At 38.4% G+C, this 16,324-nt stretch overlaps 1 protein-coding gene across 1 annotated transcript; it reads left to right on the forward strand.

Annotated features, from left to right (window-relative positions):
- The first annotated feature begins 9,334 nt into the window (after positions 1-9,334).
- LOC131949017 (fucolectin-5-like) lies at positions 9,335-16,303 on the forward strand. Its single transcript, XM_059310773.1, has 4 exons — positions 9,335-9,490; positions 10,521-10,709; positions 15,359-15,598; positions 16,221-16,303. Exons 2-4 carry the CDS (start codon positions 10,529-10,531, stop codon positions 16,301-16,303), a joined length of 504 nt encoding a protein of 167 aa, XP_059166756.1. The 5' UTR covers positions 9,335-9,490; positions 10,521-10,528.
- Positions 16,304-16,324: the final 21 nt, after the last annotated feature.

Here is a 16,324-nt window from a genome sequence, read left to right on the forward strand (position 1 = left end):
GTATCGAGTTCGAACCCCGGGCAGACGAGGCTCGATACCTGGGTGCAGCAACTAGAAAACAACTGCTGCCTTGTAGATTGTTCTTTGATGGACAAAAGCTATGGACGCTATTCCTGAAGAAAAACAGGCTGAAATCGGAGGCAACGGTCTATATGGCACATAACATGTTGACACGTAACACGTAATTGTGTTGGAGGATATCCCGTCAAAAATTACAATTATGAATGAAGGAGAAGAATGTTATGTACCATCATTACAGGAAAAAAGTGTAAGAGAATTGTTCTTTAGTAATCGAAGTAAGTGTAACTGATTCTTTGAATCGATACTAAATTGACAAGTGTGAGATATATTTGAAACTAATTGGAAACTGTTTGACCGAAATGGGGTCGGGCTGGGTTACATGACAGAGTAGGCAATAACGTTGGACACGGAGTTACCTAGTAAAGCGGGACAATAAAGTGGGAGTATTACCTCGTAAGTGGAGACAATAAGAGTGAAGGGAGACAATAAATTGGGACGAGACTTTACTTAGTAAGGGGAGAAAATAAAGTCGAACAAGGCGTTACCTAGTAACATTGCCCGAACTGTAAATGCCGTGTAAATGGATCCAATCGATTTACAGCAACGTGACACCGGCCACCGTTTCCTGCCATTTAATTATCTCCCTTTGTTCTAGGAACTGAAAACGAGATTAACACTAACTTGTCTCAGCAGTCGGCACGTGAGTTGTAAAGTAGCGTGAAGCGATTTATATCACGTAACTACAGTTAAATAGTCTGGTTAATTAACTTAATTGGTATGTCTCATATATATATATATATATATATATATATATATATATATATATTTGTATGTATCTTTGTATATATATATATATGTTATATGTATATACACACACATATATATATAGGCCTATATATGTATATATATATATATATATATATATATATATATATATATATATATATATATATATATATATATATATATATCAATGTGTTTGTAAGCTTACAGCGTATGTTTTGTCTATGTGGCAAACAGATTTAACAATATCTTAACGTAAAACCTTCGTTGTTCTTCTGTTGAATAGTAGTTCTTTGTGGTTTTAACGGTTACCTTTTAAAGCTGAACCTACAACAGAGAAGTTTTTAAAAAAAGATACAAACACTACCTGTATCAGAACTTTTGATACAATGTGATACACGGGACTGTAATTGTATTCGACGACAGACATACACACTATATACATTAGTGGTTGAATGGACATAAGAATGGACGTGAATAATTGTATTGTAGACGTTAAACACGACTTAGTGACTTGATCTGGGACGCTGAGATTTTTCAACCTTTTCCTAAAGGTAAAGTAAGTGCCATAGAAACTTTTTTGTCTTGCAAATAGTATAATTAATAGAATCAACCTGGCAGCCACGCATATACGTATATATATATATATATATATATATATATATATATATATATATATATATATATATATATATATATATATATATATATATATATATATATATATAAATATATATATATATATATATATATATATATATATATATATATATATATATATATAAACATGTACTTGTACATTGAATGACACTAAACAGGCTAAATCAAGTGCCAGAACAAATGTTTTATAAGAAACGAATTTTCTCAAAGGATACATTTTCACAAGAATTAATGCCCTAAGCGAACCGAAGCTTCCAAAAAAATAAATGCCTACATTGAACAACCCCTCACATGAACTTATTCCTTAAATGAACAACTGCTCACATAAACAAATGCCGACATGGACATAAAAAAAACATACTCACATGTAGCGCTAGAAATAAAAAGCAGAGGATGAGAGGAGTTGTGGCCCTTGAGATAACTCACTCGTGTAACCGCTTTTGTTGACAGGCAGGGGCAGACAACCAGCTGACGACCTGCAGACGACCAGCCGCTCTCGCGCGTGCTGTGACGTCTTGTTCCACCAGCAGTTCCAGGATCTGGCAGAGTCCATGACGTCAGAAGATTTAAGATGGCGGGGTTGTTGTCCTGTCGCAACATGGTATAGGCGGGCTAATTAGTCAGGTGTCCTACAGGACTGGGTGGACGGTATAGGACACGGAGGAATGTAGTAGACACCATCTTATGGTAAAGGCTGACGTACTACTGCCCAACCCGGAACCAGTTTCTCTCTGGCATCTCTTCTCTGCCACGAATATAGCTGCCTGAAGTATGTCAACTAATTCCAGAGTAAATATCACATGATGATATTCGATGTGAAACAGTAGCGAACAATACTTTGACCGAGTAAAATAAAACGTCGATCTCCTTATTTTAAATACCTATACATCTAAGCATTAATAGTTATAAATAGTTTTAACATACAACGTAATATCTACAGTGGTGTGGAGATAGACAGTAGTTAAAACAGAATTTGAAGACACCAAAATTATGGGGGCTTGCAGGTTGATCATGGAGCTTCTGCTGACCACACTCCACAATGAAATATATTTATTTAGTACTGCTTAAGCTCAGGTTAAAATTCAATTTTACCATTGTGACAAAATAATATCATTCGTGTATCTTACACCTATACTAAACTAGTTAGAAATATTAATGACTCTAAAAATATAATACAGCGATATTGTCAGTGATATTATCAGTGATATTGATGGTGATATTGACAGTGATATTGGCAAAACTACTGACATTGACCAATACTTAAGGGTCGGCGTGTCTCGAGTTCGAATCCTCGGGCAGATGAGGCTCGTTAGCTGGGGGCAGCCACTCTTCTAGGAGAGACAACTCCAAAATCAATCAACTGCTGCCTTGTAGTTTGTTCTTGGATGGACAAAGGCATGGAAGCAAATCCAAAAAGAAAAGCAGGCTGAAATCGGAGTCAATGGCCTCAATGGCGCATAACAAGTTGACACGTATCCTTAATTGTGTTGGAGGCGTGGTCGAGTCGGCAAAAGCTCATGGTTGATAAATTCGAAAAAAGTCTCGAGTTCAAACCCTCTGGCAGATAGACTCGATCCCTTCCAACACTAAAAATTAAGAACGAAGAAGAAGAAGAGGAAAGAAGACCAATACTATATGCATGGAATTCACCAAGTTACCTAGTCATTGTTTTCCTCAGAGAAGATGTTTGTGCACTTTCCACGTATTCTAGGACCTTGAAGCAAACAACCTGTGTAGGAGTAGGGGACAAAAAACCGACATCCAAAAGGCCGACAAGATAAAAGGCCGACATCAACAAAAGACTGATAAAAAAAGGCCAAACCATATGGCCAAAAAACCCACATGGACGACACACATACACACATTAAAATACTGATATAGAAAAATAAGGGCTACTTCATAGCTCCTCTCTTGACAACCATCGAAGAACGAAGTCAATGGCTGGCGCATTATCGCCCACATTCAAGTGAAGAGTGAAGAAACGATGGTAAATTATAAGACGAACAATTGGGTCCATGCTCTCCTTATAAGGTGGACACCAAAATATGTCATATGTCATATTCAACCCACCTTCAACGCCTTAATATTATATTATAGTACGATGTTTAAAGCGTTGAAAGTGGGTAGGGGAAGGAGGGGCTAGTTGACGCAAGCAAAGGGTAAAAAAGTACCAAAGCTGCTACAGTGTTTTTATTTCTCTTATTTAAAATAAAAAATTTTTTTTAGCTTGTTTAATGTAAAGTACATTACTCATTTCACAAGTTCTTTCAATGAGTTTATCGTTCACATTTTCATAACATATACGAAGGTAAACTGCTCTATGACATTTACAACCGATTTTTTTTTCTTCAAAACAATTAGGAATAAACAGGTTTTAAGCAATATTTGCATGACCTGTATAGCTGCTGTCTTCTGACCTACAATACTAATCACTACAGGGAAAATGTAACGACAGCTTTCACAGTTTTAGTATATGAACCAAAAAAGAAATAGCAAGAGTTACACGGTAAAATAATGTTTTTGTCAATAAAAGTAACACTTCTAGACTCAAATGTTACGAAGGCAGATGTTAGCCTTATGCAGGACCACCATTCTGGAGTCCAAGGTTTTTCTTTCTTTCGGTTATCTCCCTTAATCTCGATGTATCAATTTTATTACTCCCCTTTGTCCGATCATTTCATTTTGTGAATTTCTTCAGTCAACTTTCTAGTTTCGGTGATTTCAAACAGAAGACGTAAAAACACGGGGGGGGGGGGGGGGGGGGGAGGAGGGGGAGGGAAGGGGGGTGGTAATCGGGCACGCCAAATGCTACGCTTGCATACGCTTCTTGTTGTTCAGCAGTATCAATATGTGGTTTATTTACAGCATGTATACGTCTAGTCAAGTGTCATACAGGACTGGGCGGGACATTGGCGAATTGTGCATGCGTACGTTTACCACACAATAAAACAAAAATGTTTCGAAAACAGCAATAATCACAAACCATATAGAGTTATTTCACTATGACGTTAAATAACCAAACATCGATTTGTACAGTCGAGAAGTTTCAATGATGCATTAAAAACCCTGCTGTAGTTTTACCAGCACTTATGTTAAGACTCCAGAATTTAATAGTGTAATAAAAACATGTTTTTAGTATGGCTTGCAACTACACTTTAAAAATTAATAATTGTAAACACGCTGATAAAAAAATCAGTGGCGTGCCTTGAAATCCCACCAAGAAAAGGCCATGGGGTCTGAGGTGAAGTCCTTTCCCCAAACGATTTCCAGCATAATCAGTTACTACCAAACTGAAGAATAAAACAGGCAAACGACGAGGAAATCGGGATGTATAACAATTTTGAAGCTATCCAAAACACAACAGAGCTGCTGATCACAAGTTGCTGACAAGGCTGTTTGACTGCAAAGAAAAAACATTTACATTGACGAACCCGCAGCTAACGGGATGGATGTCATGCTCCCCACTCAGCCACCACATTACATATCAATCTATATAAAATGAATTTTAAATCGCGACCCGGCTACAGTGGTTGATGGTGCGGTCTCCTGCAAAACGTATTGGTGGGAAACAGATTGCGGGATTGAGTTTACCCCGGTTTAAAAAAAAAATTTCTTCCAGTTATTCCTGAGTTAAGTACACTCATTGAACGCCAAAATGCTCTAAAACACACAGTGTGGAGATTGTGGAGGGATTTCGGTCGATTCTAATTGAAACTGCATATAACTGCACACTGAAAACAGACGGTGTAGAAAGTAAGGGAAGCAAAGCAAGGCTCCAAGTCCTGAGACCAGATAATCAACCGAATAGAGAAAAGTAATTTCAATAGCAGGTGGAACTGACGGTTAGTTCCTCTTGTGAAGAGAGGTAAAATTAATACTCGTGTTGGATTAGCCTAGTCCCCCGTGCCTACGGTCGGCACGCCACTGAAATAACACTCAGATAGTGTTTATATTGCCCGGAATATGACAATCTAGGCATAGCTTTACATTTGTTTCTGAAAGTAATGTTAATGGGTATGGTTTAAATATTCTAAGTTCTAAACAACCATCAGATGGCGCTGTTTAAATATGTGTGGGTATTTTATGTCGCCTTGTGCTACAATATGTTCATTACAGACGGTAAGATAATTAGAGAAGATGTGGTACTGTCATTTACTTTTTTATACGTCTTTAGGTCATCACTAGAGTGTTGTCATAGGAGGCGTACGGGCGTGTTTGCTAGTTACTCATACTGTAAACTTTCCATAGGTTGTCGATCAATGTGTATTTCATTATCGTGTTACAAGACTTTCAAAAAGAGAAAAATTTGATTTCATTTGAAATCAACTACTAACTATATTTCAAACAATTTTTGTTTAAAGCAAAGAGAGAGAGAGAGAGAGAGAGAGAGAGAGAGAGAGAGAGAGAGAGAGAGAGAGAGAGAGAGAGAGAGAGAGAGAGAGAGAGAGGAGGGGAAGAGGTTAATATAAAACGGTTATTAGCACATGTGAACACTCAGATATTTGTATTATTTATACAAGTAATAGGCATACTGTATACAAGTAATAGGCATACTGTCTAGCTTCGCTTAGGTTTTCAAAAAAGTTGTGAAATTGAATGATTAATTAATAGGTGATTTGCTGTTATGTGAAATGCTTAGGGCCTGAATTTATTCAGTGGGGTACTTTTATTGTAGCCATAAATTGATGGAATATTCGCAAACTTATTACTCGCAAGGTTATTAGAACTGAAAGGGCCTTCATAAAAATTATCAATCAAATATTATACTAAATTACTTTTACAATTAATTTTACAATTTTAATACAATACAAAGCTTAAGTTATAACAAAATATCCATTTAAAACAATGCTACACTTTATGATTTTTGTTTTTTCTTAAAAAGAGTATACAAAATATTAAAAAATTGTTACATTAAAAAGTTACCTCCCCTGTTCATAGACCAAATGACCAGATCTCGTATAATGAGAATTTCACTCGCAGTCATTTTTAGCCCTCTTAGACGGCTTTGATACTGACCAACAGTTTTTCCATACGGCCCAGTCATCTATAGAGGTGTATGCAAAAAATTAGCCAGTTATACAAAGAGTAAGTACCCTAAAATTTGTGTAGAAATTACCCTGTTTTCCCCATAAAATACAAAATTTATATAGGGAAATACAACTGGTCAGTTTTGACCCCTTTGCGAAGTTTTCCCAGATATGCCGAGTTTTTTGCGACACCCCAAGGCGTTCTCCTACCACCTCACAAAATTTCAAGGGGGGTCGTCGTCGGAATTTTTTTTTCGTAATAGAGATCATATAAAGAGAATTTCACTCGCGGTCACTTTTTAGCCCTCGTCGAGGGCTTTGAGTCAAACCGACATGTCTGTCCTACGGCTAAGCCATTTACCTATAAGCATGCCAAAAATTAGCCAGATGTAAAGAGGGTAAGTGCCCTAAATTCCGTTTTGAAATTACCCTCTGTTTTTCCTATAAAATACAAAGATTATATAGGAAAATACGACTGGTCAGTTTTGACCCATTTCCCGATTTTTCCCGGACATGGCGAGTTTTTTTTGACACCCCAAGGCGTTCTCCTACCACCTCACAAAATATCAAGGGGGGTCGTCGGAGGAATTTTTTTTTCGAAATAGAGCTCATATAAAGAGAATTTCACTCGCGGTCACTTTTTAGCCCTCGTCGAGGGCTTTGAGTGAACCCTACATGTCTTCCCTACGGCCAAGCCATTTATATATAAGCATGCCAAAAATTAGCCAGATATACTGAGTTTAAGTACCCTAAAGTCTGCGTTGAAATGACCCTATGTTTTTCCCATAAAATACAAAGATTATATAGGGAAATACAACTGGTCAGTTTTGACCCCTTTACGAAGTTTTCCCAGATATGCCGAGTTTTTTGTGACACCCCAAGGCGTTCTCCTACCACCTCACAAAATATCAAAGGGGGTCGTCGGAGGAAATTTTTTTTCGTAATAGAGATCATATAAAGAGAATTTCACTCGCGGTCACTTTTTAGCCCTCGTCGAGGGCGTTGGGTGAACCCGACAGATCTGCCCTACGGCCAAGCCATTTACCTATAAGCATGCCAAAAATTAGCCAGATATACGGAGTTAAAGTACCCAATAGTCTGCGTTGAAATGACCCTCTGTTTTCCCATAAAATACAAAGATTATATAGGGAAATACAACTGGTCAGTTTTGACCCCTTTATGAAGTTTTCCCAGATATGCCGAGTTTCAAGGGGGGTCGTCGGAGGAAATTTTTTTTCGTACTATAGCCCATATAAGGCGCCGGTCAGTCGAGGTCAGTTATGACCCCCTCCCCGTGGACTTTTCGGCAGACCGTCACCGTCCCTCGTGTTCTAACGCCCCGAGGCACCATCGTGCCAAATTTGACGCGCCTGCGGCGCCGGGAAGTGCCCTATCAGGCACTTGACCATTTTGCTTTATATATATATAGATGTTAGCATAAGTTAGGAAGAATATATATATATATATATATATATATATATATATATATATATATATATATATATATATATATATCTTATAAAACAGCTTGTCAGAACCGATGGTTCGGACCCAACTTGGAGTACAAATGTCACTGCACCAACAACAGTTGTGACTGTGCCGGCAGATGTACCGGCGGTGCTATATGTAGCAGAGGATGGTTTGGTCCAGCTTGTCAGTACCGTACGTATGTAGCTCGCTCACTCACTCACTCACTCACTCACTCACTCACTCACTCACTCACTCACTCACTCACTCACTCACTCACTCACTCACTCACTCACTCACTCACTCACTCACTCACTCACTCACTCACTCACTCACTCACTCACTCACTCACTCACTCACTCACTCACTCACTCACTCACTCACTCACTCACTCACTCACTCACTCACTCACTCACTCACTCACTCACTCACTCACTCACTCACTCACTCACTCACTCACTCACTCACTCACTCACTCACTCACTCACTCACTCACTCACTCACTCACTCACTCACTCACTCACTCACTCACTCACTCACTCACTCACTCACTCACTCACTCACTCACTCACTCACTCACTCACTCACTCACTCACTCACTCACTCACTCACTCACTCACTCACTCACTCACTCACTCACTCACTCACTCACTCACTCACTCACTCACTCACTCACTCACTCACTCACTCACTCACTCACTCACTCACTCACTCACTCACTCACTCACTCACTCACTCACTCACTCACTCACTCACTCACTCACTCACTCACTCACTCACTCACTCACTCACTCACTCACTCACTCACTCACTCACTCACTCACTCACTCACTCACTCACTCACTCACTCACTCACTCACTCACTCACTCACTCACTCACTCACTCACTCACTCACTCACTCACTCACTCACTCACTCACTCACTCACTCACTCACTCACTCACTCACTCACTCACTCACTCACTCACTCTCACTCTCTCTCTCTCCCTCTCTCTCTGTATATATATATATATATATATATATATATATATATATATATATATATCTTGTAAGTCTATTAGTATAAATATATTTATCTAGCATGTTATTTTACGGAAAGACAGTAAAAGGTCTTTTCGCGTTATTAGGTTCGTTTTAGTTTTTCTGACATCGCTAAATTTGACATTATTTTAAATTCTTATTTAATTTAAAATCGTATTTAATCTGTTTCATATTTGTAAATAAATTTTATTAGCTTGTTAATTACTGAGTATTGTTTATTTGTTATAGTTCTATATTAGGTTAAAACCATTTTGCTTTTCTACACCGATCAAGTTGTGTTCAAGGGAAGTTGGGTTCTAATTAGATATATCTCAACACCTTTTGTCCAGAGGACTTGTCTGTGTTGGCCGACATTACTGCTGACAGCACAAAAGACACAAGTGTTTTGGTAGATGGAGATATTGATACTTGTGTTACGGCGACTACGATAAATGTTACATGGAGTCGAGCCTATCCCATCACATGGATACGTGTACAAAGTTTCGATCAGTGTAAGTTTACGTTTATAGTATAAAATACTTGAGTATAAGCTTTAATTCAAAGCACATACACATACACACATGCAAGCACAAACAAACATTGATTAGAATCGCACGTGTAGCAAATTGAATAAGTTAAGAATATAAAATGTATGTCTGATGACGTAAAGAGAGTGAATGTACGTGTGGAAAAAGTTAGTAATATATGGATAATACTGTAGATATTCGCAATAAATGTTGTCTTACCTTAGCAATAAATTTACTATACCTATGTCTGTTTTTTTTTGTGTACTCAAATTTCTAGAATTCTATAATAACATTGTGGTAAAGGGGGTCAACACTAGAACTTTAAAAGCAAGAGTGGAGTAGTTGAGGCTAAGTTGTCCGGAAAATAAATAGCAGCGTTCCCCTCCCGACACATTTTTATATTGCGTTATCTTTCATCAAAGACTGGGGATCGTTGCCTATAAAATCACGGATCGCAATTTATAATTGTAATATGCACAAAAAAAAAAAAAAAAAAAAAAAATCGGAACAGTCAATTAAAAAACAATATCGGACGACGTGGTCGAATGGTAGGAGTCTCGAGTTCAAATCCCGGTTCCAGGTTCAAGGCCGTAGATCTTCCGTGAGTTGACCTAGCTGCTCTAATGGGTACCTAGCTTACGTTAGAGAAAGTAAAGGCGGCCTCTGCTGATCACAGTATCTCTTCATAAGTTGAGATCACAGAAAAGATGAATTTTACTTCCTATGACCCATCAGTTTCTAAAGGGTACTTTACTTATTACTTACCTAATTAAATAAAATCATTAAAAAATCAGTCCACCCCTGTTTAAAGCAATAAAATCTTGTTTTACTGTATTATCCCACACAATTACAGCAATAAATAATAACACATGTATTAAATATCTCTTAACAACTAGCTTCTAAATGCAATAAAATAAAATACATTTTCTATCCTGAGTTGTAATTGTAAAGAATGGTGGTCGTTGAAATGTATTGAAGATGCTTCACGAGAGAAACTCATTTTTACAAAACTTAGCTCACAGTATGGCTGTGAAGTTCAAGAAAAGCTCTAGCGATTTCACGCTGATCACTTGTGATAAAGAAACAGTTTACAAGTCAGATAATGGAACGGTGGATTTTGTCTGCGAATTACAATTTCCCGTAGTGGCTATGTCTGTCTCATTCACAGCTAGCACTGTGGTCTGTTCTATTTACATCAGTGGAGGTGAGTACGTTATGATGATCACATTGTCTTTTGTTAATTTGGAAATTTCATTATAATAAACAATATACTTACACTTTTCAAAACGTTGCCGCTGACAATGCAATCATACCATTGCAAAAAAGTGTACCTTGAGATATTTTTCTTAGAATACATTCTCTGAGATATTTAGACAGAGATATTTAGTTTGATATATTTTGTCTTAAAATATATTGTTTGTGATATTTTATCGTATAACGTATCTGAGATATTTATTCTTTAGAATTCGATTTAAATTAAATCAGGTTGGAAATACGATATTTTTGCATTCTTATTAGAAAGAATGCGCTGTATTAGAAATGGGTTAACACTGAACAACATGATTCAACTACAACCCAGCCGCATATTGACATTGCGACCTAAGAAATGCTTGTAAAAATTAAACGGGAGTGATCGCCTCCAACCTTTCGAGTGTATTAATTCTATTTTAAAATTCGCGTAGACAAAAAATAATTGGACAAAACTGAACGCAAACAAAGTGTGTATAATAGAGCGGAATATTAGGTATTTGTAAAGAAAATATTGATTCATTTAAAAAAAGTTTATATAATTAACTAATAAAGTAATACTTATGTCACAATGCATTGTCTTAGATTCTTGACCTTCGTAAAAAAGTTTGAAAGAAATCAAACCTGTAGAAGAGATCGCAAATCAGCTAGACCGAAGAATCACGATACAAAAATTCTTTAGAGCCCATGACGTGCTTTCAGGTGACTTGACGCACCATGGGTCCCCCGTGAGCATCAAAGCGCCAACATTAGTTTTAAAGAGAACTCTACACTAGGAACACGGAGTCAGACGTTAACCGATAATTTAACCTAACAGGGGTCATACCCAGCGCCCCTGCGGCAGAGGCGGAACTAGAAAAAACAGGCCCCCCCGCAGAATTTTTTTTTGGGCCCCTATATATATATATATATATATATATATATATATATATATATATATATATATATATATATATATATATATATATATATATATATATATATATATATATATATATATATATATATATATATATATATATATATATATGGAAAACATGGGTCGCTTTAAATTAAAAAAAAATTCCATCTGGTACACGAATAAATCAGAGGTTTTCCAACACACGAGCTGGCCCCTTTCAGTTTTCCAAGTGAGAAGCACAAACTCTCTAAATCTAGTCCAACACACCAAACTGAGGCTTTCATCAAAACGTTACCAACCGTGTGCCCTGTTTTCCAGAAGTTGAATTAAATGTTAACAATGTCGGCAGTTCATTTCTTGGATCTTAGGGCTCGGGTTTGTCCACACTACCAACTAGACACGCCAAGGCATGCTGTAAGTCCCTCGGCGACGGCCCAGGTGTCAGGGGAGTCACGGGGCTCTTGGAGCTACCGGTTACATTACTGCACGGGTGATGGGTGCAACACATTGTTTCTTCCGGCAGAGCTCCCCCCCCCCTCCCCTCCCCCGAAAACAGTCTACCCTGGAAGAAACATTGGTGCGACACCTAATTAGATTTAGTCATCGAGTGTTGTAGCGAGACTTATTCCTAGTGTTGTGGGAACTTTTAATCGACTGTCTGTGGGGGCCAACTTGATCATATGTGATGCGCTCAGGATGACACTGCCGCCGGTTGTATTCAAGTAGTACATCCGCTTATGCAGGATCTTCGGGCGTTAAATCACATATTTCCGTTAGGCGTCCGCACTCCAATATGGGGTCATCCATAAATGACGTCACGCTTTTTTTGACGATTTTTACCTCCCCCTCCCCCTCCCCTCCGTCACACGTCGTCACAAAAAGCCAGACCCCCCCCCCCTAAAATGACGTCACGCCTCAACCTACAATCCCCCTCAAAATTGCAGTTGAATTTTTTTAAAACATCGATATTTTTCCAAAATCTTGTCTAAACTATTACAATTTATTAAAACAGTTATCTAAAACGCGAAATAACGTCTAAAATTCGTATTCTAACATTGCTTTTTATAATGCAAAAATGTGACGTCGCAACATCTGAACCCCCCCCCCCCTCGCCCTCATCACACATCGTCACAAAATTACGGACCCCCCCCCCCCCTCCCCCCTACGAGTGTGACGTCATTTATGGATGACCCCTATGTACAAATGTTAGGCCTATGACAGAAACCTTTGCGGGGCTGTACTCAACAGCTTCCCAAGTTTTCATGGCGATTGGGTGAATGATGCAGTAATGCATAATAGACAGAAAAATGTTTTTCACATGTACAACTGTATGTGGCCAGGTCACGCGTTGGATAACCTTCTGATTTAGGGGAGGGGGGGGGGACTAACAAAAAGCCAGACCCTCACACACCCCCACCTCAATGACGTCATTTATAAATAGTAATTGACTATTAATAATGTTCAATTAATTCTAAACGTTCTAATTAATTTCTAAATAATTATATAAATATATATAAAAAATAATCTTACCTGCCCTGTTTTGTGAATTAGATGTGCCTAATACTATGAAAGTAAATTAATGTCTGTTGACTAGATCTAGTGCTGTCTAGTGTCTGACAAAATGTGCTGAAGTGGTGAATCGTACGGTTAGGAAGTAGTTCATAAACGATACATTTATCTCCTCGATACTTGTGAGGTTGAGAAAGAGGGATGGGATAGGGTTCGGCTCGGGAAAAAACTTGAAAGAGACAACAAAATGCCGCAAAGAAAAACCGCGCATCATGAAAGCCCACTTCATGTGTAGCGGCTTTTCGTGCTATGGACTTTGTTGTTTTTTAAAAAGAATTTTGCCGGCGACAGCGTGTGTTTGATTGTAGGGAAATAGAACTCGGCCTTGACGATGGTTAAAAAATACAACTATAAATAACTCTTTTAAATATGTAAAAAATGTGTCGACAATTTTTTAACCCCCTTTTTGGTCCCCATCCCCTGCCCCACCCGCCACAGTACACTTTGGATGATCGGTCAAACAGTTACGTGTCCTCTATTTAGCTATTAAAAGGGGGGGGGGGGGGAACGAGTCAAAGAAGTCATTCAAATTTGAAGAGTTACCTATATTTTACACTAGTTTGTGTAATGGATTTTATCTTTTGCGGAAGAGCGTGTATAGTGACTGTAAAATAAAGATAATCGTACCGCAGCTACAGTGTTTTTCTTTTACAAACCAAATATTAAGGCAAAAAATGCACGAAAATTAAATTCAAAATTTTTAAAAATATTAATTTTAATCAGCCGTGGGCCCCTAAACGGCTTGCCCCCCCCCCCCCCCCCCTGCCGCGCATTGCGGGGTCTGGCGGGACTGTAGTTCCGCCCCTGTTCATCAGGTAAATGAACAACTACTGACTAGTGTCTTTAACAAAATGTGCAGAAGTGGTCAGTTTACAGTTCAGTAGTTCATAGACGGTTCGTTAATCTATGCATTACATCTTATTGTAAGAGTAAGGGTGTGGTGAGGGGTAGAGGGGAGGGGTAGGGGTAGGGGTGAGAGGGGGGGGGGGAAGGGGAGAGAGTTGGGAAGGTTCACTGGAAGGGGACAAGAAAGCGCCGATAAACATCTACATCAATAGTGCCGACTTTTTCCGGTCGTCTAGAAGACCAGGATAGTCGCCGCAACATTTCCCCAGCCCGATTTCAAAGCGTGCCGGCACAGTCAAATTTCAGATGTTTCGCTACAAGTTTATTGATACAGTTGTTAAAGTAAAAATGAACGCAATTATAAATGTATGAGATCGAAATAAATAATTATATTTTTTGTAGAATTCAGGCCAGTAGTTTAAACACACAATCATAGATATGTATTTTAATAATGTAAACAATATAACAATGCTTTTTTGTTCTCCTAATCGACGCCACTAAAAAGAACGGTAGGCTACGTCTTTGAAGTTGTCTATATGTCTGGCCGTCTCTCGAGCTATAGTCTGTGCATTTTTCTCAAAGACGTTTGCCGACTATCGTGTTTGTTTGTAACTGTAGAAGAAAGATAACTCGACCTCCACCTAATTTTTTTTTAAATTTTTTAAATTTTTTTTAAAATAATTTAGCCAGGATTTTTGGGCCCCCAATCGGTCTGGGCCCCCCCGCATTGCGGGGTCTGGCGGCACTGTAGTTCCGCCCCTGCCCTGCGGTAGTGTAACAGGGGGCTCCAGGAAGCGCACCGCGAAGTCCTTCACGCCTGATTGGTCGTCGTGGTGTGTTCTATCTCACTATTACGCAGGGTGATTAACCTACACTCACGGCTTTCATACAGCATGTCTAGAAGCAGGGGCGTAGCGAGGGGGGGGGGGGTCGGGGGTGCGGACCGCACCGGGTGACACCATTTAGGGGGGTGACACCAAGGCAAAAAATAGCAAAATATATAGAGAAAAACTCGAGGGGGGGTGCAAATCGAAAGTTTGAGGGGGGGGGGTGCAAATCTAAAATTTGAAAGTTTGTCCCTGGGAAGGGTCTCTATGCCTCTGGGGGGGGGGGGGGGGGGTGACACCATTAAGTGCCGCACCGGGTGACACCCGACCTCGCTACGCCACTGTCTAGAAGTCATTGTGACTCACTTACAAGCCCTATTATGAATAACCATTCTCCATCACATTTTAGCACACATTTTTTATAATTCAAACAATGACATTTGAAAACACTCCCTCACCCAGGAAGAAATGTGGCACTGAAGCAGCCTGCCGAACAGTCTAGCCTCTACACGGGTCTCTACAGGCAAGGAATCTACGGCCTGGCACCGTATGCCGTAGACGGCAACACCAACAGTTCCTGGAACAGCAGTTCCTGCACTCACACATCAGACGATGACCTTAATCCGTACTGGAAGGTCACGTTTATAAAACCTTATCTGGTCAACAGATATGTTATATTCAACCGATTCGACCCGTTGCCAGGTGAATGTCTTAATTACAATTTTAATATAAGAAATTTTGTTTTCTCCGTAATTTATTTCTTCACATTTTTTTATTCATACTTAGCACGGTCTTTTGGTGCAATAATATATATATATATATATATATATATATATATATATATATATATATATATATATATATATATATATATATATATATATATATATATATATATATATGCGTATATTTTATTAACAGGGTATTTTACCCACTCAACATCTGATGTGACATTAAATAATTTAATAATATTTTCAAATATCACTGTCACCATTATAACATTTATAGGAGCTTCTAAAAAAAATATGTCATAATTAAGTGAGGCAAAAATTGTAGGGATTGTCTATAAATTATGGAAATCACAATATTTGTTTATATATAAATAATTGGTTACATATTCATTTAAATAAAACAAATGTTAAAAGAAAGAATATGTAAGCTAATGGTGTCAAGGTATTCATTCAACCATTTCAAAAGCAGAAACTTTAAAAAAATCAAACCAAATTAAAAAAAATTATAAACCATTTTTAATTCATGCATGCTATATAACGCACATAATTCCGAAATACTGTCACAACTGTCTCGTTCTGGCTGACAATTGAAGCTAATGACTCTAATCCAAACGTCTTTAAGTTGGGATCCCGGGCTCAGATCTGTAAGGAGTCCCTCACTCCACCCAGCTCTTAGAGTTAGGGAAAGTAAAGGCGG

The sequence above is a fragment of the Physella acuta genome, unplaced genomic scaffold, assembly GCF_028476545.2.
Source record: "Physella acuta isolate Inbredline_101_S28 unplaced genomic scaffold, ASM2847654v3 ptg000669l, whole genome shotgun sequence".
Taxonomy (NCBI): Eukaryota; Metazoa; Mollusca; class Gastropoda; family Physidae; genus Physella; species Physella acuta.

Excerpts from the sequence above, each read along its gene's own strand:
- LOC131949017 (XM_059310773.1), top strand. The coding sequence starts at position 10,529 with ATGGCTGTGAAGTTCAAGAAAAGCTCTAGCGATTTCACGCTGATCACT. Across the intron at positions 10,710-15,358 it reads TTCTATTTACATCAGTGGAG|GAAGAAATGTGGCACTGAAG; the intron begins GTGAGTACGTTA and ends TCCCTCACCCAG. Across the intron at positions 15,599-16,220 it reads CCGATTCGACCCGTTGCCAG|CTAATGACTCTAATCCAAAC; the intron begins GTGAATGTCTTA and ends TGACAATTGAAG.